The 26,282-nt window shown below is 34.9% G+C and overlaps 1 protein-coding gene across 6 annotated transcripts in view; it reads right to left on the bottom strand.

Annotated features, from left to right (window-relative positions):
- Window positions 1-26,282, bottom strand: part of GATA3 (GATA binding protein 3) — a 91,308-nt gene that overhangs the window by 15,914 nt on the left and 49,112 nt on the right. For 5 of the 6 annotated variants that reach the window (XM_044088369.1, XM_044088368.1, XM_044088367.1 and 2 more), the window contains exons 3-4: window positions 25,271-25,798; window positions 14,437-14,582 (exon numbers count right to left, since the gene is read on the bottom strand). In XM_044088369.1, coding sequence (XP_043944304.1) covers window positions 14,437-14,582; window positions 25,271-25,798 — 674 coding nt within the window. The remainder of the gene's footprint in view (window positions 1-14,436; window positions 14,583-25,270; window positions 25,799-26,282) is intronic. The other variant, XM_044088372.1, reaches the window with a different exon arrangement.

The raw sequence follows: 26,282 nt of genomic DNA, 5'->3' as shown, positions 1-26,282 counted from the left end.
AAAAATGCACATTAATTAAACTTCACTAACTCCTTATATTTTATAGGCAGGTGGTAGTACACTATACAAAATATACACACTTAATAGAATGTTGATGTAGCTACTAACCACACAATGTACTCTAAAAGATTGTATATATGCGTGACATTATAAGCATTAATATAGCTGTTACTAAGCAAAATAACACTTAATTGTACCTGCTAACTTCATATCATGATACACAGCAGTATTAATGTCCAACATATAGATATGTAAACTTGATGGTATTCGAGTGACTTCCTATCCACTACTAATGTTCTATCACACCTATCTAACTTCTAAAAGAGGTTTAGTTGAGATATGGTCACTCAAACCAGGAGCTTTGGCTACATTTAATCTAAGCTGCCATTTAATTTCTTTCTCATCTAAAATTGCCTTATTATTCCCTCCCCCGGGGTTAAGTTTTACTTGTTCCAATATCCCAGATTTGAATGTAAAAATGATTGCCCATTGTTAGGTGTGGGGTTAAATAAACCCAATGACAAGTTACAGAAGGACAATGATAAACAGTATAAGAGATCTTGTATTGTTGAATATAGTCCTTATGTCCAAGAAATAAAAGACATTATAAGCAATAATTGGAATATAATTCATAGTGACTCAACAGTTTTTAATAAGTTAGGTGACAATCCTACTTATGTGTATGAGACAGGTCAGAATTTAAAGTTTAAGTTCAAAAGGGGGAATAAGGTAACTGGATGTACTAATAAGGATGCATATACCAGGAAGTGCAGGATCTGCAAACAGAACATCCTGGAAGTGAAATCCATGATTTTAGAGGATGTTAACCACACTAGATATGGTTCAAAAAAGGTTGTTGTTCCCAGCATATAGTTTATCTTACAGAATATTATATCTGTCCAAGTTTCTATATTGGAAAGACGGACAGAAAATAAAGAAATAGAATATATGATCACAACTATTGTATTAGAAGAGGGGACCTTAATAATGCTTTATACAGGCATATATATCTATATATATATATATATATATATATATATATATATATATATATATATATAAAACAATTGTGATTAACATACATTCAAATTTGAGATAACAGCTATATTAATGCTTATAATGTCAACGCATATATACGATCTTTTAGAGCACATTGTGTAGTTAGTAGTTACATCAACATTCTATTGTGTATATATTTTGCATTGTGTACTACCACCTATCTATAAAATATAAGGAGTTAGTGAAGTTTAATTAATGTGCATTTTTGCATTTTATTAATTGTTTCGAAAACGAACTTTTGCATATAGTTTCAGTGATTTTTAGGTAGAAAGTACTTTATATATAATGTAAAGAAATGGAAAGCAATTTCATTTTTAGTGAATGTGAAGGGAAGCATTATGAATATGCATTAGGTAATGAATATGTTAATTAATTTTAAGTGTACGAACATTCCCATTGGATAATGAGTTGTACTTAAATGATTAGGACCACTTCTTAGATGTTCTGATAAAGGCTATGTAAGTTAGATGAAAGTGCTTAACCTAGTGGTTCATTTTTATTTGATTTTATCTGTCTCAATAAATAGTTGTTAATACTACGTTTCGTGTGAGCCATGACATTTACAGCACATCTTTTTTGTTGTTTATGTTTTTCTGAGTTGGGGATATGCTGTGTACAGTGTGTTTTATATATGTAAGTTATTTTATGTTATTTTGTTGTGTATGTGTACTGTGACACATACTGTGCTATCTTCTTAAACAATATTTCATTATACAATTTTTTTCCTGTGCAAAAAAAAAAAAAAAACTAAAATGCATGTCTTTAAAAATGCACCAGAAAACACCATGTGAATCTCTGGTTAATACTGCCTCAGATGTTTAGAAATAGCATCTTTTGCTGTGACATAACAAAGGGGTAAAAAACACTGTAGTTGTACAAGGCTAGGGATGAGAAATGATACCTGCCCTGATATGAAAAGGCAATATAAATACAGTAGTACGGCTGCAATATGCCAGTGGAATGGACTGAGCTTGCTGAGTAAAAATTAAATTTTAAGTCAAAAGCATTTATCACCAACACATAAAAAACTGCAATAGAACATCATTATTTCTAATGAATGATCTTTTGCACAAAGACAGGGTCTGACATGATTTATCTTTGCTTTGTTATCCTAGCCATTACCACTGTAATGAGTATCATGGCATGAAGAGCAATGAAACAGCTGGAAATGGCTTATAAGCATAAACAGCCATGTGCAACTAAATAACACAAAAGAGGCAAACTGCAGCTGATGTTGTACTGTGATATGGCAAAATGACACCAAGAAATAGCGTAACACAGTTTTTATTTCCGCTTTCGTCCGTGGACTTCATCAGAATAAAATAACTCTCCAAACCTACATCTTAAATACAACCATATTTACCACACATTAATTAACACTAATCATCCAATTAATAGGATACCATTTTTAAAAAGACATGAGACCTAAAAAATGAAATGCTTTACAAAATGTGCAAACAAATCAAATCATTACTTTTGTCTACTTTCAATTTTTGATGTTTTAAAAAACATTTCACATTAATTGACTCATTTAGACCTGGTGGATGGTCTGACTTCAATTTTATTTGCCACTGAGTTTCCCTTTGTAACAGCAAATTCTTGAAGTCTCCTTCCCTCATGTCTTTATAACATACTTCTAAAATAGAAAATAAAAATTTACTAAAAGACCTACACACCAGGGAATGCTTAAAAAGGGCGTTTTTATCGTCCTTCGTTTTAATACAATATAAATGCTCTCTAATACGTGTTCTAAGCTCTCTAGTCGTCATGCCCACATAAAATGCATCCATAATTGGATGATTAGTGTTAATTAATGTGTGGTAAATATGGTTGTATTTAAGATGTAGGTTTGGAGAGTTATTTTATTCTGATGAAGTCCACGGACGAAAGCGGAAATAAAAACTGTGTTACGTTATTTCTTGGTGTCATTTTGCCATATCACAGTGGTATGACATCGAAGGAATCTGATGTTATGGATGAGTTTTGTTTTATTACTTCCTTATTTCTCAACAGAGGTTTTCCCAAAGCACATCTAAAGCAAACAGCGGATGATGTATTAAATAGACGTGCTAGTGACTTTCCACCATTATTGAATTTGGCCTTTGAAGGAATTAATTTTGGGGTTATAAATACATGTAGTAATTTGACTAATAATATGGTCTGTATACTTGGAATGAATTCAGACAGTAAGCATATTAAAAATATTACCACAAAAAATTGGAGAGTGATTAGAGGAAATGCTGAGATGTTTGGCATTTTAGGTGAAAAGCCATTATTTGTTCAAAGAAATGACAATAATTTAAAGAACATTTTGGCACAACGTAAAAACAACAGATTTAGGGTCAACACAGTAAAGAAGGGAATGCACTGTTGCAATGAATGCAACATGTGCAGATATATATCCGTTGGTCCTTATATTTCAGTTTTTAGTTCAGAAAAATTTTTTTCTGTTCCTGGTTATGTTAATTGTCGTACTGCAGGTATAGTTTATATAGCACTTTGTTCTTCATGCTCCGCATTTTATGTGGGCATGACGACTAGAGAGCTTAGAACACGTATTAGAGAGCATTTATATTGTATTAAAACGAAGGACGATAAAAACGCCCTTTTTAAGCATTCCCTGGTGTGTAGGTCTTTTAGTAAATTTTTATTTTCTATTTTAGAAGTATGTTATAAAGACATGAGGGAAGGAGACTTCAAGAATTTGCTGTTACAAAGGGAAACTCAGTGGCAAATAAAATTGAAGTCAGACCATCCACCAGGTCTAAATGAGTCAATTAATGTGAAATGTTTTTTAAAACATCAAAAATTGAAAGTAGACAAAAGTAATGATTTGATTTGTTTGCACATTTTGTAAAGCATTTCATTTTTTAGGTCTCATGTCTTTTTAAAAATGGTATCCTATTAATTGGATGATTAGTGTTAATTAATGTGTGGTAAATATGGTTGTATTTAAGATGTAGGTTTGGAGAGTTATTTTATTCTGATGAAGTCCACGGACAAAAGCGGAAATAAAAACTGTGTTACGCTATTTCTTGGTGTCATTTTGCCATATCACAGTACAACATCAGCTGCAGTTTGCCTCTTTTGTGTATTTTATTGGTTGGGGCTTTGGTACTTGTTTTTTTACAATGTGCAACTAAATCTCTGAAGTATACAACTAATGTGCAAAAGGCAACAAAAGTAAGTGTTATAGACAGATTAGCTAGACAGATGGATTGATAGATTATAGAGGCTTATAAAATAAACAAAAAGTCATACAGATAATGGAAATAGGAGAGTGACATTTACACGATAGGGGATTATGCTCAGAAATAATGTAACTTAAAACTGATTTATAGAAGGTTAATAAAAATTGATTGGTGCAGGCTAAGTATTTAGGTTCCAGTTTTGGTCTAAATTCAGAACAAGCACACAGATGAACAAAATCTTATGTCTGAAATTGATGAGCAGCAGTAAACTCTTTTGGTGTTTTTTTCCCAACTGTTGTTGTTGCTGTTTATAAAGATAAATACATTTATGCACTGAAATTAAAGTAACTTGTAACAGTTATATTTGCAAATCATACTAGAGTGCAGAAATGTACTGCTCCACACTTTCACTCGGGTAATGGCATGGAAGGCTCTCTTGAAAAGTTCACTAACTGCAACAGTTCACTAGATAGATAATTAGACAGCTAGACTAATAAATACATATGCAGATAAATAAACAAAGCTAAATAAATACTGCTTGAAGGAAAAAAATGTAGGCAGTTTTTTTTTCAAAATGCTGCTCAAGAAAAGTTGGCAAAAAACAGAGAATAATGCAGTCTAAATATTAAAGTTAAACTGTTAGTGATATTTAAGGGTATACCCAGGCTAAAATGTTACACTCTACCGGGTGTATTTTTTTCTTAGCGTGTCTCAGAAACACTGTACGTCACAGAGCCCAGATCATGTACAACTTCCCAAACTAAGGAGTGCAACATGTACCTGCATACAGCATGCCTTCAGATAATCAGATAAGAATACTCCTATAAAACAATTTATAGGTAGAATTGATGTGTTAAATTCTTAAGCATACGGTGGCAGCATTTGACATGATATATACACTTCACATTTTTTAATGTTAGACAAGGAGGAAGCAAAAACATGAGGTTTAAATAAAGAACAGATATGTCTGGCTATATCCCAGATGGCATTAAACTTTTGATAGTAAACTCTTATTAGTCAATGCTTTTACTGTCTTCATTCAACTGATAGCATCATCGCATTCCTTCCATTCTACCATCCCATCAACTTCACCTCAGCAACCATATTATTCTCAGCCCCACGCAGTGTTCCTGAATTCAAATTACACTGTAATCTGAAATGCAAAGGGCATACCAATCTTAAAGGATCCCTGCACCACCATACTATGGCCCTAAATGCAAATCTAGCCAAGCAGTGCTCAAGACTACAGAAAAAAACAAAGAAAAAAGGAAAAATGCAAAATGAGGACCATGACTATCATTCCAATATAACAAATCAAGGACTGGGAAGCACAAAAAAATTTATAACTGCTGTATGTGAAATTAAAAACAGAATATAATCCTTGTCAGGTATTACATAAAAGTATTATTTATTAAACTGATTTGCTATGAAAGAAGTCTATCTCAGATGTAACTATATAATTAAATGATGGGTTAGATGGCTTGAAATATATAAACTGTTGCAACTATTATAACAAGTTATGCCCCCATGTGTCACGGAATGAGTGTGCTATATAGAAATAAAGGGTTTGCACTAAGTAAAACAATGGTATAAATAGAGTATGACAGGTGTGACAAGGTAAGAATTAATGAGGCACAGTGATTGGTTCAGTAGTTGCACAATATAGCATTATTAATTTTATTGATCATATGGTAATCTGAAGTTTTTCATTGTTTACATTGTATTTTATGTCACTAAGTAATTTTATATGCCCAGTCCTTATTAAGAGTACAGAACTAGTCATTTTTGCCCACTCCAAGAATAATCCCATAAGCTTCAGAGCAGGTTTCTTTAGGCTAGACTTTGTGTGTTTGTGTGTGAGCATGTGCGTGTGTGTGTGTGTGTGTGTGTGTGTGTGTGTGTGTGTGTGTGTGTGTGTGTGTGTGTGTGTGTGTCTACATAAACATAGATATACATATATACATGCAAGGTTAAAGTGTATTCACTCATGTAGGTGTGTCACATTGTGCCAAAATGATATATCTGCTAAAGTTTTTAAACAAATTAGAAAAAAATAACCAAACTGTTAAGGAGTTTTCTGACTCTTACAGCAGACCATGTTCGTATAGATTACTGTTATACTATTATTTAAGAAAAATAATGCTTTCAGCATCAAGCAGACCATTTCTTCTAGCAATTTTCTGATTTAATAATACCATACATCATTACAGCCACCAACTCTGATGATGTCAGTAATGTCTTCAGCAGTTATATCTTAATTATGTACACTTGGGAAGTAAAATCTCTTCTGGTATCAGCAATAATACTATTATCTTTGTATTACTTTTTCACTATTTTCTTATGAGTCCTAAACAGAATATGTATTTAGTTATTAATGTTAATGTCCACTGTCACTGGCCACAATGAAAACAAGATGCAATAAATTATTCTCCAAACTTTTTAGCAAATGCAAACTGCCTGTGCAAAGGGGTCTATATTATAAAGTTGAAGCTTTAGGTAATCGAATACCTAAAGCTCATAAACCTCTTGGCTGGAGAAAAAAAATTTCAAACCCTAATCGACTGAGGGGCTTCACCCCCCCACACCCCCACACCCCAACTAAATATACCAACTCTTGAGATCGCTCTACAGTGGAGAAAAGGACAGATTCCTAATAACGGTCAAGCAAAATTTTTCCCTTCAAAAGAATTTGCGGAAGTGGTCGTTCAATATTTACAGTTTTTGCTGTTTAGGTGTCGATCCTTATGTATTCGATTACCTAAAGTTTCAATCACCTAATATAGACCCTGTGCAAAGGGCCTAGTACCTCAGTCAATGTTATAATTACCTGGGAAGTGGTTTTGTTATCTGCAAAACTCTGGACAGATTGTAACAATCCTGCTTTATTGAACTAATGCCACATAATCATTATGGTTCCTAAGTTTGGTAGCTAGGAATGTCTTGGCCTTCCTTAAATGTTCCTTTTTTTATTAGAGACCTTGAGTAGATGTAAAAAAGAGACCTCCATAATTAACATACAGTGTGAAAACATTATGCTAACTATAAACATAGAATTGTGTCTCACGAAAATTGAGAGTTCAAATCAGGGATGTGTGTGTGTGTGTGTGTGTGTGTGTGTGTGTGTGTGTGTGTGTGTGTGTGTGTGTGTGTTATTAAGGATAAAATACCCACAATAAAGGACAACAGCATAGCTTCACTAAATTCAGAAAAAAAAGAGTATATTTTCTATATATTACAAAAGATGATAAACTATTTCTCATTATTTAGTGGAAAATGTTATTATTCGGCCAACATGTGAGTAATATATGAATGTTTATTTTTAATTTAGCTGGTTTGAGAAGCATGATGACCACTTTGGGTTCAGGATAATTAACTGAAAGATGATAAACAAATCAGTTTTTATCTGGTTTCCGTTTGTATAGTAGAACTCTATTAGTACCATGAGTGATGTGGTTTGTACCCATTTGCAGAGTGTTTAATAAAGTGCATTTTATGTGAACTCTCCTTTTCTGAACTACAGCATTTATCTCAAATTTGTATACATAATCACAAAACTGAGAAAAAGCAATAACAAAGCCTCATACTATATTGTACACATAACACAAACAATACTATCTTTGTCAAATCTAGGAATGGCATTTCCTATAGCAGCTTGAATTGCATTTTAGGCTTAAAGAAATATATAATTCTAATATCGCAGTTATGTTGTAATATTTATTTTATTGTTCTGTTCATTATATCTTGCCAGATTTCAAGTTTGCTTGTGAACTAGGTTTAAAACAGGGAGCTTGTTATGCTTTTACCGGGGATTACGTTAAAACTCTTTTACTATAATTAATTTAAAATCCTTTCATTGAACTAAAAACAGAATCTAGGAAAATATATAGGTCATATATAAAAGTTATAAACAAAAATAAAAGAATGCAGACATAGCTGTAAATGTAAATAAATACTAGTAATTTAAAAATCCACATGGTAATTTCTATGGATAACTGCACTTGTGTTCTTTGTAACTAGATAGATGTATTTTTGAAAAGTACTCTGCAGACATTCGTCTCAAGTTTGGTAAGTCAGTCTACACTAATAGCTCAAATAAGCCACTTTTGTTTTCACATGGAGGTCAACAAATACTTGAAGTATGAACAGTTCAGTCTACTGAGATTATTAAAATCAGGAAGTCAGATTCATGAAGACGTTAAAGTTTACTATGAATTAAACCGTTTTCTTTCCTTTTACAACAATACAACAATGTACAATTACACTAGTCATTTGATACCAACTTATTAATACTTGCACTATTTCCATGATACACTGTTCTTAACTTGATAATGAATGTCAGCAATGTAGCACTGTGTATAACAAACAGTGAAAACTTTCAAAAGTAAAAAAAAAACCTTCTAAAGTGTGTAACCTCAATAGAATAAATGACAGCTCCAGAAGTTACTTTAAGTTTAAACAATTTCAGCAGACAGTATGGACAGTGGCCAAATTTAATGTTAATCATCACACTTAAGACATAATAATAACACCTATTTAATTATTTATTAACCAGCGAGGTCCACTGGACAAACAGTTCCTTTTTAAGGGTGACTAAGGAGCAATGCCTGGTTAATTGACTTACTCAATGACACACAGTAGGCAAATGAGGGAGTCAAACCATGTAGCACATGAATAACAGTGCACAGGCATAACCCTCTGCACCAAGTGACAGAAGCATGTCATGATGCTGTAATAATGGATAAACAAATTTTAGTATTAATATCACTACAGATACTTACGTAACATTTTCCTAACTGGGATAACCATTATATTACTTGCATTACTATGCATTACTGGTACAGTGTAAGAATTACATAGCTGAGAAAATACATGGTAATAACTGTATTAGATGGACTGCTCAGGAGAACAATATTTTGGCAAAATGAGATTAGCTCCAAGTAGAAAATGTGATCCAGTTTTTATCATTGACATTTCCGGTGATTTACTGTAAACATTCAAGCTTATCTTAGGTCAGTGTTTTCACACGATTTCTATTACAATACCCTTGTTGAGAGTTAAGCTGATTCCTCCAAAAATCAGAATAAAAGAGAAGCAATGTACTTTACTACACCAAATCAATTCCTTCCTGGGACATTCCAATGTCTTATTTTATTAGCTGTAATCCGTACTCAGTTTCAGCAAGACCTCTTAGGAGCCAATCTCACAAAAGTATGCCAGCAATGTATCAATTATCTACCTTATACATGTATAGCCTAGCAGTCATAGTTGCTGGTCAGGTCATGAGTAAGCAACCTGTGCCTGAGTTCTAGAATACAATCAGGAGACTTTCCATATGGTCGAACTCTTAGGACTTTAAGGTTTGCAGGTTAGTTTCAGCTCCCTGTACTGCAACAACTGCGGCTTTTGTATAGCAGAACAAAATGCAGTGTTAATGCCAAAAGGATATTAATGTTGACCTTCCAATATCCCTGAATATGATTACCACAGCACTACTTGCATACTTCTGGACTCGTCTTCTGGAGCACCCTTGAAAATTGTACTTAGCAGGCCTGATCCAGTTAACAAATGATTAAAACAATACTGCAGGATATTATGTTACATTCTAGTATGCTGGATTTTTTATGGTACCTCCATCCATGTCTATATTCTCCTAATGTACCAAAAATGTAATTGTGTTCCATACATATAGTGTGTATGCCTTTCTTGTACTGGTTTATGTTTTGTGATGGCCACATTCCAAATGCAGTTTGTAACTGGATATATTGTGACTGTCCTACTTATGCCAGGATCCTGTATAAATTTTAATTTTTCCCATCATAATTCATGAGCTCTCCAGTTAACATGCCAGTCCTCATTATAGCAACCTATATGTTCATCTTTGGATTTTTCTATGACATTTGTGCACTTTACCTGATTAAAATATTACCTGCTCTGTTCAGTTTATCCCCAATTGTTACTGCATCCAACTTCACAGCTGTCTAAGCTGAAATAATGTTGCAATAAAGTAGCTAAATCTTCTTCTAGCATTACCAATGTCTCTTCCCAGTGCACTGCCATTCATTGACTACAAAGGCTCAGACTACATACTTGCCTACAATTTGCTTTTTAAAACCCACCCACAAGATCCTTTAAAAACTTGAAAAACTTCCATCAATTGCAATCCTCTTGCAGAAACAGAACTCGCTTCAAACAACAAATGCATTATCTTCACAATGAATTCCCATAACTCCTCAGGAGATACACTTTGCTCCCAACTATGTTTCTAAAGTATGGAATTAAATGACTCCTTAACCTTAGACTTGTCAGTGATTTTAAAGTATTCAAGTTACACCTAAAATTATATCTCCAAGATTCATGGCTATGTCTGGGTTCTTCCCCTCGTGGATGCTGCCTATCCTCCCCCTCCCAATTACATACATTTCTTTATTTTTCAGTTCATAATTTACAGCTGTGCTCTTCTTTTAACAGATTGCTGCTGGGGTAAATATTGACACTCATAGTCCCACCCATGTGACAGCCTTTCTATAACATACCATTTCATTTCAATGTATAATATCTAAAACTTCATCTTCTCTAACTCTCTCAGTCTAAACATTTTGTAAAGCCCCATCTTTTTCTCTTCTTCCTGTCTAAACTTTTTCCTGTAACTGTACCTTGATAATCCAGACAATTACCTATGTTTAATGAAACATTGTACTGTTTCATACATCTTAGACTGTCTAAGGTTACATGATTAACAGCTGATATTTCTATACCCTGTTGGTTTCTGCTGTTATTAAATATTTGTGAGGGTTTCCTTGTTTTTATTTTAAACCAGTTCATAAGTTCTAAAGAAGTTTGTTATAATGTATTTATTATTTTACTTCTGGTATTGTGCATTTGTTGTATGCGTTATTTATTACTCTATCGTTTTCTGCTGTTTTTCTCCTCAGGACTCTACTAAAATGGTGTTACAAACCAGTCAGACTTTCCCAGTCATCAAAAGCAAGTAAATAAATACATGTGTACCTTCTATTAAGCTGTATACTGGTTCTTCACACATCTTCTGCATACTGAACTACTCACTGTCCTTGACTAACGATGGTTTCAACACATTATTTTCAGTAGTGGTAAAAAAATCTATGAATAAGCAATTAAATTGCTGACATTGTTGCTCAAATAAAAGAAATGTTTGTGTGAACTTCCCATTTTTTATTATATCATTTTATAACAGCGCATCAGGCTAAATAACTTGAAAAGTACTACTACAATGAATAAAAGAATATACTCTTGCGTAATGAGTGGTGTGGTGTGCTGTGCATTTGTATCTGGTGCTGCGGTACTTTCTACATTGCCAATGTTTTTAAATAAAACTTTTTTATGCAGTATGTGTCAGTATCTATTCATACTGTGTTGTCTTTTGAAACAGGTTACATCTATAATTGCTCAGTATACTTAAGACTCAAGAAAAAAGTATATATGTGTTTACTTAGGCAAGTACATATGTTTTAATAATATATTTGTATTCGGCTATTGGCCACTGGGCATAATAATGAATGATGTCAGTTGTTTTATTATTATTATTACTATTATGATTATTATGTTAGACCCTACACCACCATGTCTATCTCACACCTCAAGAGGAACAGATATCGGTCTATATTCTACTACTGTAGAAATACATACAATATAATAAAATAGATTGTTATGGTTTGGACCCCAATAACCTTTAAGAAGTTGTTGGTTTACACATGACTCCCTCCAGCAATGATTGAAGTCATTATATATATCTCTTTAGACTATTGAAACTATTACTGTAAGATTTCTGTTTTCACTCATTGTGACTGCTGTGTATGAATATATTACTATTAATTAAAATTCACTGCATTTTGTATCTAAATATACTTTGTAAACTTTGCGTTTTTTTTTTTTTGTTACATGTTATTCATATGTGTGGTGCTTTTCTCCCCGGGCCTCCGCTGAAAATGGACCTGTGTCCAGTGAACTATCGGTTAACAAATGTAAAATAAATAAATACATTATTAATATTACTATTATAAATATGTCATATTAAATCAGAAATCTACAGAACAATACAACTACATACACTTTGCAAAACAAGGTGTTATTGGAAAGCATATGCAGGGCAGGCTGTTCAAATTCTTTAACTGCAAACTTCTAGAACGGAGTTAATATCATTGCTGCATGCAGCAAAGATCTTCCTTGTCCATTCAGTTGGAGATATGCATCTGATTGTCAGATGAAAGAATGAAAACTCATGCACAAACACACACATCACAACACACACATGCACACCAACCACTGGCCTCTACCACGATGATGCTAGTGAGAATCTCATCAAATAGTTGGCAAGACTACCGGTTGCCATGTCCACTTATGAAGCTAATGTCACCATCAAGGTTAGTAAGAGCTAAATCCCCTACTCCAGTGGAGTGTGTAAATAACTGGGGCTGTCTACTGAAAAGTCCCCAAGCAAAGCAAATCAATACATTGGGATTGACAGTGAAATCATTCTAGTTTAACAAATGTGTCTGCATTATGAGCAAAGGAGTGGAAAATATATCCAGTTTGTTTGCTGACTGCACCAAACTGAGGCAATACTCATGGACATAGGGATAAACCTTTGGAAAAATCTAAAAAAGTTAGCATAGTGGGCAAAAATTATGTACTGATGTGAAATCCAGACATAAACAAAAGTCTAAAAGAAAATTTAGAGCACAGATCTCAAGTGACATAATTGCACCTAAACAAAATCATGTAGCATTACATGACTGCTCTGTTATGAAATCCTGGCCAGTATAAATAGTACCTGCAGTCTCTTCTAAAAATATGACATTAATATAGCAAGCAGGTTTTATTTTTGTATTATTTGTTTCAGGCTTAATTGTATCATTTTACTTTGTATAATTCTTATTTCTGTCTTTCAAGGCAGATCACTGGGTGAACTTGAGATGAAAATTAAGCTAGGAAAGCTACCATGTACCCTTTCTTTTAATGGGGCTTGCCCATCATTAATTATCTCCACCGTTCACATACTCACATATCTGGCTATTTATCCTAGGAATTCAGCCTTGCTTTTTTATTTTTTTGTGTCTTTCGGCTTTTCCCGGTTAGGGGTCGCCACAGCGGAACTCCGGACCGCTAATGATTGGTAGTTGATTTTTACTTGCCGAGTTACCAGCCCTGACGCACAACCTTCAACGAAGGTACGCCCATTCACGCATGTCTCCACGCAGAAGACGCTCTAGCTAAGAATCGAACCGGAGAGCGTCTTAGTGTGAGGCGACAACGCTACCGCAGCATCGCCCCCGCGGGTGCAGCCTTGCTTTTTTATTACAGGAAGAAAAAAGCGACTAATAAAAAAAACAAAGAAAACCGAGCAGTCCCTACAGTCAAAATCATACTAAGCACTTCCTCATCTCAACAGTTACTAAAGAGGATGTGAAAGATGGGAATTCCATTACATAACGGTTATTGAGAACAACATAAGCGTAGGGAGAACCTTAGTCGTCTAGTGGGTGCCTATTTGTCTGCATTAAGTGTACTGATGAGTGATGAAGATGAAGCAGTATTAAGAAAGAACGGCCCTTCAAGTTTTTTTTTTTTTTTTTTTGCTTGTTTTTTAACTGCCTGGTCCCACTCCTTACAAATTATGACCATCTAAACGAGTGAGTGCCACAATATGCCAGTGGGAGTATTTTGCGTTTCATTAGCATGTATATGAGACCCTAAGAAGCAAACGTTTGCACTGTTTACCAATGACAAAAACATATCTAAACATTTAATAAATACTGACAGTAACAGCCTTAAACAGCATATTAAACTTGTGTCCCATCTTAAGTTCCATATTATTGTGCTGACCAGCCTGAGAGATGGAGCTAATAAACAGCATCGATCTTGGGTTGGACTCGTTTCTCTGCCTTTCCATTATCCTTATATGAAACCCAACAAACACTATCGATAAAATCAAATGCAATACTTTTTATGTGCAGGCCCTCAGGGCAGCGTGTAACAGAGCTGATAACAATACAGCCAAATAAAATGCATTCCAATATACAGTTCCTCAGATCTGTCAACGGCAAAATGAGACTTGCCCATTCTTGCTAATTTCCTGTAGAGACCTCTCCTTCCTGGACTGAGGAAATGAAACAGGGAGCTTGTGTTTGATCAGTGTACTAATACATACCAGCCTTCTCTTGGGCTTAATGAGGGGCCGATTTTGACCGTTCATTTTATGATACAGTCCGCAGGCGTTGCACAAGTAGTGTCCGGTGCCGTCCCTTCGCCACAGTGGGGTTGATGTAGCGCCACAGTTTACACACTCCCTGCCTTCTGGAAAAAAAGAAAATAACATCAATTTACTTCAGGTGCGGTCTTTATCTGAAAATCATTGGCCTTGCATTGCGCTCCTGCATTTTTTTTATTTTATTTATTTTTTGTGCGTGCATGCATATGGTTGTGTGCTCTTAAACAAAAAATGCATGTTGAATTCCACAGCTAATACTCCTGAAACACATGTCCTTACATTATTAATGTAGGTGCTCTGTACCACTTTCATCCTAAACCAGAAGTGCAGTGCAACAAAGAAAATGCATCAGATGTGGAATTTAAAGAATATTCTATTATAACAGGTGTCATCAGAAGCCACAAAAAAAATCTCTTGATCTGCACTCAATTACCATCCATGAAAAATTGTATCATATCCCATGGAGAAAATCCTTGCATAACCTACTACATCACTGATCCTTCATCCAGGTGGATGTACCACTGCAGAATATAGGTTAGTAGCACTGGGTTCTGAGTCCCTTGACCAATCTCAGGTCTGCACTTCCACTGTCTGTTCTAGAATCTAACATTTTCCTCTGATGCCTTTACATGAGGGGATTACTGCAAGCCCCTACTACACAGCACATTTTTCTGTTTTAATTTACAGTGTCAGTATCCGAATTTTAACTTGACATTATAGTTCAATAGTTGAGTACCTTGTACCTGGAACTAACACAATGCCTTACAGAAGTCTGTGACATAATGTGTGGAATGACTGGACATTATTGTAAAGCAGACTTTGACTAACATAATGTACTCTTTCAGTGTTGAAAGGGCATGCCACGTTTTACTGTTAATGATTTGACCTTAGCTCAGATGCCAGAAGCCCTAAATTACCCATTTTTCATATGTATTTGCCAATTGCAAACTAAATGGTAAGATATGTAGGGCACACATAATTAATAGGATAACCCACCTCAACAAACAACTCAGAGCCTGAGATCACTACACTAGTTGTGAAAACAAGATCAACTGCTACTGTGTACCAACCTGGAGCACTCCTCTTAGCAAAGTGCCAGCCTTTTTTTAGGCAGTACATATATCATCACAGTATGTATCAAATCTGATTTCAGCAAAGAGCTGGCATGACTATACCGCTTTTCCTATATATGTTGTACATTCTCTCTCCCTATAGATATATATATGTATATATATATATATATATATATATATATATATATATATATATATATATATATATATAAGTGATGATGTGTTCTCACTACAGATTGACTGCTTACTTCAACAGCTGCCCACATTCTGAAATAAACTGAAAACTAGGTACATTTAAAATGTGTACATTGTGGTGTGATGCCTATGTATAATCTGAGCTATTGACTTTGAATATAGGATTGCAAAGATAAATGTCAAACAGCAGTTTCTGCATCCCATACTCTACAGCTGACATAGTAACTTGCAGGACTGTTTAACTAGCATCTCATGTCAGTTTGATTTTTTATATAACAACTGTCAAGAACTCCAGCTACTACAACCATTGCTAGCAGAGAGCAGTTTATGTGTCATTCCTTGTTGAACCTTATTTTAAAATACACAATATGGACAGCAGCACCTCAAGAATAAAGGAATGTATAAACTGAAACTCAGCTGATGCTGAAAGTACTTATTTGTTGTTTATCCATTAAGTGGGTAAGAGGGTCACTCTTAAGAGCCCCTTGTCAGTCATGACCAGAGATAAGCAAACACAGTTTATGCAAATTAAGATAAAGCATGATATCTGATACAAACACCAATTTAAGATAAATACATCAGTAATGTATTATGTAAGGTGCAAACTAGTGCAGCTCACATAAAAAGGAATATACAACAGCAAAGAGAGACGGACAGAGTTCAATGTCACTTGGGATTGCTCAATGGAAATTAAATGCTCTGAAACAATGAAGAGCAATATTTCAGTGCTGGTTATTTAAAACTGGCAACATCTTATTCACTTGCTTGTTAAAAACAGATAGCTAGCTAGATAGAATGAATTAAAAATACAGTATTTGTAAAGGGTTGATTTATAAACCTGTGCATATTTACTCTGGTCATCCTAAGATGCTGTTCTTTCTGATTCTATTGTTAGTTGCAGGAGTGTCTATACACAGGCATTGTGTTGCCACCAAAGGCTTAAAAAGAGGTCCTGCTTTGATAAAAAAAATACCTTAAAAATAATGGCATTCATATAAGATTTCTACAGTCTATCTCCGTTATGTATTTCACTGTTTAGGTCATTTTAATGACAGATGCATTTTAGCTGCTAACTTCCATTCATGACCCAATCTGAGTGTGCACTCTCAGCTTTATAATAGGGTTCTGAGTAATTGAAAGGCCACTGATTATAAGGAAAAGGCAAACAGCATTTTCCTCAACAAGGATTGGTTGCACACCAAAAGAAAATGGAATTACACTAAACTACTGAATGAAGAAACTGCCTTATTCTGGACAGAGAAATATAACACATATGAAAAAGTATGTTACTGCTAGGAAATATTAATTATGTTTTGAACTGTTTAAGGGTAAGTGCCATACATAAACACATTAATGTATCTCTGCAGTAAAGTAGGACTCCATTCTTAGTGTGGAAACAAAATACAAGAGAAGAGTCCACATGAGAATGTACTGGCAGCTAATCCATGTTTAACAGTATACTGATTTCACACAGAGAATAGGCATTGCCAAATATAAAGGATATAGGTGACTAATCATGGTTCAATGATCTATTTTTTTTATAAAGTACATATGAAACTGCACAAAATGCTTCCAATATGTCTAGAATTAAAAATAACTTATTTAGAAATGCATTCCAGAAGTGTCACTTCCACAATAATTTCTAAATGTGTATAATCAGATCCTCCATTATATGAACTTGGATTTTTGAACAACTGTGTCATGCTTTGATGATGCAAGCATTTACTTACTGTATAGAAGATCTAAAGAGTAATCATGAAAGAAACATTCCCTGGTGCATTCAAGAATTAGGCACTCAGGGCCTGGGGATATTCACTAATCATGCCTTCAAGTTTTTTGATAATCTTATCTGTACCAATTTGTCATTAAAAAATTAACCCAATAAGTACATTTGCTGTTCAGTAATGTCATATTTTACTATGACCATTTATGTATGCAGAGACAGCTTCCTGAATGATGAATAAAAATTAAGTTGCGTTCCATTTATAGCTGAAAATATTTGAACTACATGCTAAAAATTTGGCTAAGAGACTCAGAACTCACTCTCAGCTAGTAAGCAAAGGTAATGTCATGTGAATCATTTCTGAACTTACCAGGTAAAATGATATGTTCAAAACTAAGACTAAACAGGCTGACATCCACAACTTCCTCTTAACTGCATGTACGTAGCTATATCTATAACAACCCTCAGTGCTGTAATACCCACTGCAAATCACATTTCCTGTCATATATATCAAACTACCAAACTGTTGTGGGACAGTCTATATATTCCTTTTAAGCACTCACAAACTGGGACCCTATAACTCACTCTTTCTCCATCTACCTTTCATTCCATCTCATATCTGCCTGTAGCTGAACTCCATTATTTCAAAATTGTTTCCCCTTGAATAATTCCCCCCTTTCTTACACTGCTGAATTGATTTAACTGGAATTCTGACCTTCTTAATAAACCTTTCCAGAAGTGTTTCCCCCTTGATTTCTCTCACCTTTCTTTGACTGCAGAATTGGTTTGTTCATCGAGATTTCTGGTCTTCTTAATATACAGTTCTGAATTCAGATTGCTTAACACTGCATGTTTACCTTGTAGACCAAGGCAAGTCATCATTCACTGCCAAGTGCTTGGAGCATCTATTATCACATTATACTATCTGTTATGTTATTTTCTTCATTGCATCGTGAGATATATTTTGAATATATTTAAAAAGGCTGCAATGTCAGATAATCTAATCATTTGTTTTATTACTGAATTAAGTTCTCACTTATCCAGAGGACCACTGAGATGTCCTGCCCAGTTTCCCTAAAGCACTATCTGGTAAAAGTGACTTGTTCAAAGTCACAAAGTAGGCAAATTGAGGCTGAAAGAACAAAATCCTGGATTACCAGAAGCAGCTCACAGCCTTAATCCCCTTCACTAACTGCCAGACTAAATAGCTTCTTTAGAGTAGTACAGCTTGCAAGAAGAATGTGACAGGATCAAACCCAGGGTGAAGCTCTTTAACAGTTAGTAGTTGTAACATTCTGAGCTAAACTGCCAGACACGTGGCTATTTTTACATTTTTTTTATTTTACGGGGAATGTTTTGTACCCTTGTAAAAGTTTCATACCATGTATGAGTTTCTCTTCTATATTTTGTGGCACATTCTACATTTTTACTTCTTTATTCTTCTATATTTTGTGGTATATTCTACATTTTTACTTCTTTATTCTTCTATATTTTGTGGTACATTCTATATTTTTACTTCATTCTTCTATATTTTGTGGTACATTCTACATTTTTACTTCTTTATTTCAGTGTATATTCATTAGACTGAGAATTAAATTAGTCCATTGAGATCAAGGCTCTACCTCAGTAAACACATTAACAATAAAATAAAACATGTTATATTAAAAATAAAATAAAACATTTCATTTGTCTGGATTCTGGTATGCATTTCTTATGTACTCCCCTGTGCCCAAGTAATGTGCAAGTCATTTTATTATGTTTCATATTTATTTTACTGACATCATGTTCTGCTTAATTCCCATTGTTCACTCTTTCCTAAATGATGCTTGAAAATGTGCAGTGTTTGTGTAATGTACCTACCAATAAAATAAAATAGGCATTGATAGACAGTCAGACAGACAGACATAATCAGCATGCAAAGATTTTACTGCCTTTGTTACTGTACTCAAGGACTGAGACTTTTTTAGAAGATGTGTTCTTTAGGAAAGACACAGACAGAGAGAAATATAATTACAAAAAGAAAAGCAGAGAAAGCTTATATTTTCTACAAAGTAATCAGAGTTAATTTCAGCTGGGCCTCTGTGTCATGTAAACAAAATGTGTGTATTTTATTCTTTTACTTCTGTACCATTCTTCAGCTGTCCTAAAACTGCAAAACACACAAATATTGGAATTAAAATTGGTTTTACAAAAATCCTGTTATCACAAACAGAAAATCTGTGATCTACCCATCCTAGGATAAGCATGAACACTCCAATTACCTTTTGTGTATCACTGGTCAAACACTGACATGTTATTGTAAGACATGTATGTCTGGGATTTCTTTCCTCATGGAAAAAAATAACACGAAAGTGTTCAAACACACAAACACAAAACATGACTCATTAATTTTGCACATTCCCAAAGAAGGAGGTTAGCCTATTCAAGGATTATCCATAGTCATTAAATGTAATATTCCTTGATAATGGTAAAGTAAAAGAGGACAGAGAATCATATATATATATATATATATATATATATATATATATATATATATATATATATATATTCATTTAAGGATATTAGCACCATGGAAGAAATGGATATTCGTAACATGGAAGAGTCTGTGAAATCCATTTTTGGCAATCCTGCAAAGAGTGTAAGGGAGCACAAAGGTGGAAAATTCAGAAATTTCCTTAGAGGCACAGTTCAATATATAGAACTTTTTAAATAGGAAACCAATTTAAGAAAAAATCAGAAAAATGTAGCATTTTCTTCAGAAATTGCTTCTCTGTTTTAAAATTTGCCAAGAAATAGACTCATTACAAGAGGTGCCTTCTTATACTGGATCTAGTACTAGGACCAAGTGGGATCTGTTATTCAAAATATAACAGTAGTAAAAATGCCAGCAAGGTGGACCAAATCACATTGTTTCAGATCACTGCACAAGCAACATCAGGGCAGTCACTGAAAGGTGGAGCAGAAAGGTAGTCTGTCGTTGGTTAGGCTGGTAACTGCAACCTTGTTTGAAATTCTCTGGACTCTGAAAAGAAGGAAATTGTGAGCTTTATGTCCTACATACCTTCCAACTTTCCCTAATTTTGCTTCAAAAGTTTGCTCTATCCCTCCTAAAATATGTGATTTTGGGAGAAAATGTGACAGACCAAACTTAATAAATAATGACAACAATTAGAGTTACACTTCCTTAACTTCAGAAAGTGCATGATAATTCATATTCTCCTCTTATGTCAACTTGTGGAGTTAACAGCAGCAATATTTTAAAAAGTGCATCCGATTGTCCCTTGTTATTTCTATATTTGTCATTGATCTGATTCTGAATGTAAAGATGTTGAGAACTATTTTACTTTCTCCCTTCCTTCCCACTCTGTGAACACAGAGTTAGCCTATACAAAGTTGGGAAGGGGATTGGAACTTAACTTTTTGGGAAAAAAAGAGTTGTGTTTGTTGTGGCCTTAAAAATGTTGCTGTTTTAAGTCTGCAACTTCCTGACGTTTCAGAATTTTAATTCCTAAAAAATGTATTTCGATTAAACTACTCAAGATAATTCATACTGGGTCCAAAATCTTTGGAAATGCAGATGTGCTGGTACAAATGACTCGTGCAATAACTAGCATAGTACATCTGTCTGTATTTGTATTTTGTTATACGTATCAGCTGTAGAAGTAGGTCCACACAACATACCTCATGCAATTGCTGATAAAGTCCTTACTGCAGCTGAAATTTATTAGACTTTGAATTTATTAGACTTTGAATCTCTGCCACCCAGAAATCCTGACAACCTATTCAGATGTTACTATAACAACATCAGTGGCTAAACATTTTCCAATGTAAGTAATGTGTTTTAAGGAATTACAACAAAAAAAACGAAAATCACAGCTTGCTAAATGCATGAGATTTTATGAAACTGAGCATTGGAATGTCAATTTTCTTTCATCTGAAAATACATTCCTCTGCATCCATAAATGTATGCAACTACTTGTTATTACAGTTTGTACCTTCTTTCTATTAAGACTTAAACGTTGAATTTTCTCTGTCTCAAGTCATGCAGATCATCAGCACCTGTTTCCTAGGGAAGGATTCTCAGACCCAAATATATTAAAACACATAACGGTATAGTACAGGACCATACAGATAAACAAAGAGACTGTACTCTTACAAACAATTCTTCTTTAAACAACCCTCTGTCCAGATAACTCTATATAACTAAATTGAAATAGCCAGAAACATTAGGAGACATGTTGTAGATAAGCATAACAACCCTCCTCTACATATTTGTTTTTCTTTCTGAAACTGGTAGTTACTTGCAGAATAGCCATAAAAGAACACGATCTCCAGATGCCTCTAAAAATTACTGAAGTCTCAGAAAAATATTTAAAGTCTAATAATCGTGCCTTGTTCGAGGTGTAATCTAAATGCACATATTTTGCAATGCAGTCAGCGTTTACTTCATCATATCCTCTGGCTCTCTCTACGTCAAAGTGTAATCCCCTGTTTCTGACTCACACACTGCTGCTATGAGGTTACGATGTCACATATGGTATCTTAGCAATCTTAGACTCTGATCTGAGCAAGAGCAAGTTGTATATGTATCTGGAAATGAGTGAGAATACACACACACACACACACACACACACACACACATATATATATATATATATATATATATATATATATATATATATATATATATATATAATATATACAGAGAGAGAGAGAGATTCTCTTCTCTTTTAAGAAACAGTGATAATAAAAGGAAAGTGCAACATTACTTAAGGAGCCATACATATGTTACATAAGAAACAGCAATAATAAAAGAAAGGGCAGGGTTACTTGCAATAAACAGATACGTTAATTCCCCCATAACGTTAGTCAAAAATTGCCGAGGGCTCTTTAAACAAGCAATAATTACGTTATATCTCAGAGGCATTTAAAAACACAAAAAGAAGGGAATGAGCATTTTAATCTGACCTACAGCACAATATTTTAAAGTAGACCTGTACCAAATCGTTTCCGAGAAACGAAAATATAAAGAAAAGAATGTGAACTGTATATTCTACGTATACAAACTAAACGTTAAGGCAAGGCATCCGCACCCTAACCACAGATTTCAACCGTTTTTCCAAAAAGGCCACATCCTCACTTTCTCACTTACATTTCAACAAATGGCAGAAAGTAAAGTACAGTAAGATTGGGGATGATCAGTTGTTTAGCCTTTCCATTCATTCTCCAGCCCAGCAGCATTATATCGTACTGACACTTGATTATTTCAGCACGAGTTTATTTTGTATAGTTATTTTCTGGCGAACACTGTAGTAGAAAAACTTTGGTTCAGGTTTTACATTGCGCAAACTTTGTTTTCCGGGCTTTGGTTTTCAGACCACAGTTACCTAGATATTCAGAGTACAAAGACAGCATAGTGAACGAAGTGACCTATTTTTTAACCCAAGAGGATAAGTTTTCAAACGTTGCAGGCATGATTCTTTCTCTTTTCTTATAAATTAACTGTTACTATCTACTACTAAGAGACAAAATATATCACACTCAAATCAGAAACCCCCTATGAACAGCAAGCTCCAGAGTCCCCTTCTTCCTGTACTGTAGGCTTGTATTTATGTTTAGTACTAACATCAGTAGTAGTTAGCCAACAACCACTATTGTGAACAGCAACTGCCCTTTGTATATTTATAGGTAAATATTACGCCGGCCAGTTCATTAAAACAGCTGTATTCACGCCCCCACCCCCACCACCACCACCAATGCGCACACACACACACACACACACACTAGTGGCTAAGCTAATGCAATATTCACTGCTTCGAGTGATTCTGCAGTCTGCAAGTTTGCAACTCACTGCAAAATAGTATCAAAAGCAGATTCATGACAATATAAAACACGCGATTTAACTCACAAAGTGTACATGTGATAAAAACAGCTTGTTTGCATTTTTTCTAATAAACATGGGACAGAATATAATTTGTTTTTTAACCCTGCAACCTTCTCCATTTTTATAATGGGTAGCTCTGTATAACAATGCCATACTAAAAGGCCTGGCGCTAGATAAACAATGTAAATGTCGCGTGCACCAGTCTGAAAATAATGGGATTAGCTAAAACATAAAAACTCGGGAAAAGGCAGCACTACGCAGACGGGCTCGTTAAACAAACGTACTGAAATCTGACCTCCTATACATTGACAGTGAGCAGCAAATAAGCCATGTCTCATATTTGTACTCTCCCAGGGTCTGGCCCCTATTTTTTTTTCCTGTTTGCATTCATTGAGTTATGGAGCTAGAGATTAATATGGAATAGCCGGGCATAGTTAAGCCCATTTTCCCTAACATTTTCCTGTCTGCAACACGATGTCTCTGCAAAAGGAACAGCAGTTACCAGAAGCTGTGGACAGTGCAGTAATAAGAATGCAATACGAAAGAACCCATAACAACAGAGCCAATGTAATATTTCCGTGGCACGGCCACATCGATGCCATTTTTTGTATCACCTCTTCTCTAATCATTTTAAAAATGATTTTGAGGAAGACAGACTGAAGCTTCACCTGAAAGTTCATGTAATGCAGTCACCTTATCACATAAGCAAATCATCTAGTGAAAGTATTCGTAACTCTGCATTACCTACACTGTTTGACCTATACTCATCTTTGTCATTTCTATTTCTAAAGTTTAACTAAAAGATAATATGCTGTCAAAGATAAGTCATACATCTCAGCTGACCCCGACTGGGCAGACCTTCCTTGATTTTGCTTCATTTTTTGCCCTGTACACGTACTTCGTAAAATGTTTGGTTTTCTGGTAAATAACTGTGGTTTATAGTCAGTCAACAGTGCTGTACATTAGACTTTAATATTTCTCATTGCTCAGAAAATTCATGTCGATGCATAAACTTTTTCTCCACTAATTTATTACAGTAAATTAAAGCAATATTTAAAATTTGCCCCTGCCTGTGGTACTTTGACCCTTATTTTTGGCTTTGTCTCTAATCTTCAGCAAAGAAGTTCAGAGCTACGGGATTCGTTTGACGTGCAATCCTGTAGACAAATTCTCAAAGGAGAATGCAGACTCATGTATTCATGGGATACTTGCTGGTAATTGTATTCACCTGATAAGGGGTGCTTGAAATAAATATAGGCAACTGAAAAGAAATGTGCTTTAAACCCTTTAGAATTGTTCACTTGCTTGCTGTCACTTTAAAACCTAATTGCAAACAAAATATTAATGTTGTCTATTTGCTTTCTAGCACTAAATTATTATTCCACTTTCTTGGCCTCAGTTCAGTCATCACTATCTAGTGCTATTCCCAATCTCCTCATATAATGCATGTATACTTAGTAACAGGTGTTCAAGTCAGCAAACTTAGTTGGACACAATAATGTAAGCCTTCCAGTTAGATTGTGTTGTCATTTGTTCCCAGCATGGCAGCAGCAATGAAGTATACAAACTGGGGCCCTGTGCGCTTTGGTCACACATATAACGTAATGAAAATTCAAGTGTCAGAAAGTCAAAATAATAAAGACTCGTGAATACAAAACATGGAAAGATTATCAATTGATTAACGCCTGCCTTGAAATAATGAAAACTGTATGAACTCAAGTTCTAATAAACAAGATCGATAGCCAACCTTGACACTTTAAAACTTTAATGTTTGAATGTCTTAATAGCACTGCTACTCCATTTTCTGCTTAAAATGAATGGCCTTATAACTCCTGTACTTCAGCAAGACTGTTATCCGACATCACCCTTTCAAGAAGACAACATAAAATGGTATCCTACCTGTGCTAGAACGAGTTTTAGGCCTTGCTTTGCAGCCAAAGCTGGAAGGCGTCAAACTGGGTTGGAAGAGGCCTGCACTGTAATCTGTAACATAGGGTGGATAAGTGGCAATCGGGTGATGATGTGCTGAAGACGAACTACTCCCTAAAGTTGTCATGCTGTTCCTTGGATGGGATGCCTCTAGCTTCATGGTTTCTGTTATGGACACAGAGTATTTAACACAGTCCTTGTCTTCCTGACGGTTAGAACTACTTGGCCCTGGTACAGTAAGCCCGGGATCTGGTGAGATATCTTTTGGTGGAGTCGGTGGAAAAGTGAAAAGGTGAGGGCTGGAATGTCCTGCTGACAAAGAAGACGATGAAGCTGGAGGATACACTGAAAGTGGTCCAGGAGAACTGTGATGAATTGAGGTCTTGGAGAAAGGACTCAGGTTCCACGGTGCTGCACTGTGATGCGATCCCAGTGGTTTACTGCCATCCAACCAGGACAAAGACCCGTGGAGTAGTGGTGGTCGACACATCTGGCTTCCTATAATAATAACAATAAATCAGTAACAATATCATGATGATTCAAATTGTTATTCTATTTTACACATGAAGAATTGCAGACTTGACACAAACATCTACCCCCACTCCATACCAAAGTTTGATAACTAATGGTAAGGGTTGCAATTTGTTGTCTCTGTGACAGGATGAACATGCTACACACAGGGACCTATTTGGGGACAGGATACTAAGGTTACAGTATCAAATAGTGCAGTGGTTGATGCTAAAATTGAATATAAATCAGCAAATAATCAGATTAAAATAAATGAATGAAGAGAGCCGGCATAACATGTATCAGACCATACAATTGACATAGTCTTCTGGAGACCTAGTATACACTGAATTCTAGCCCTGTATTTTTTTTCCTTTTTTTCTAACAATAGTTAAGTAGGGAAAATAACAGAAAATAGCTCCACTGGGTTTAGATTTAACATATAAAGTTGTTGTATTGCTGACTGCAGCTTTAT

Source organism: Protopterus annectens, chromosome 11.part0 (genome assembly GCF_019279795.1).
Source record: "Protopterus annectens isolate FY-2018-M chromosome 11.part0, PAN1.0, whole genome shotgun sequence".
Classification (NCBI taxonomy): Eukaryota; Metazoa; Chordata; order Ceratodontiformes; family Protopteridae; genus Protopterus; species Protopterus annectens.
This window is presented reverse-complemented; position numbering and strand designations above follow the sequence as displayed.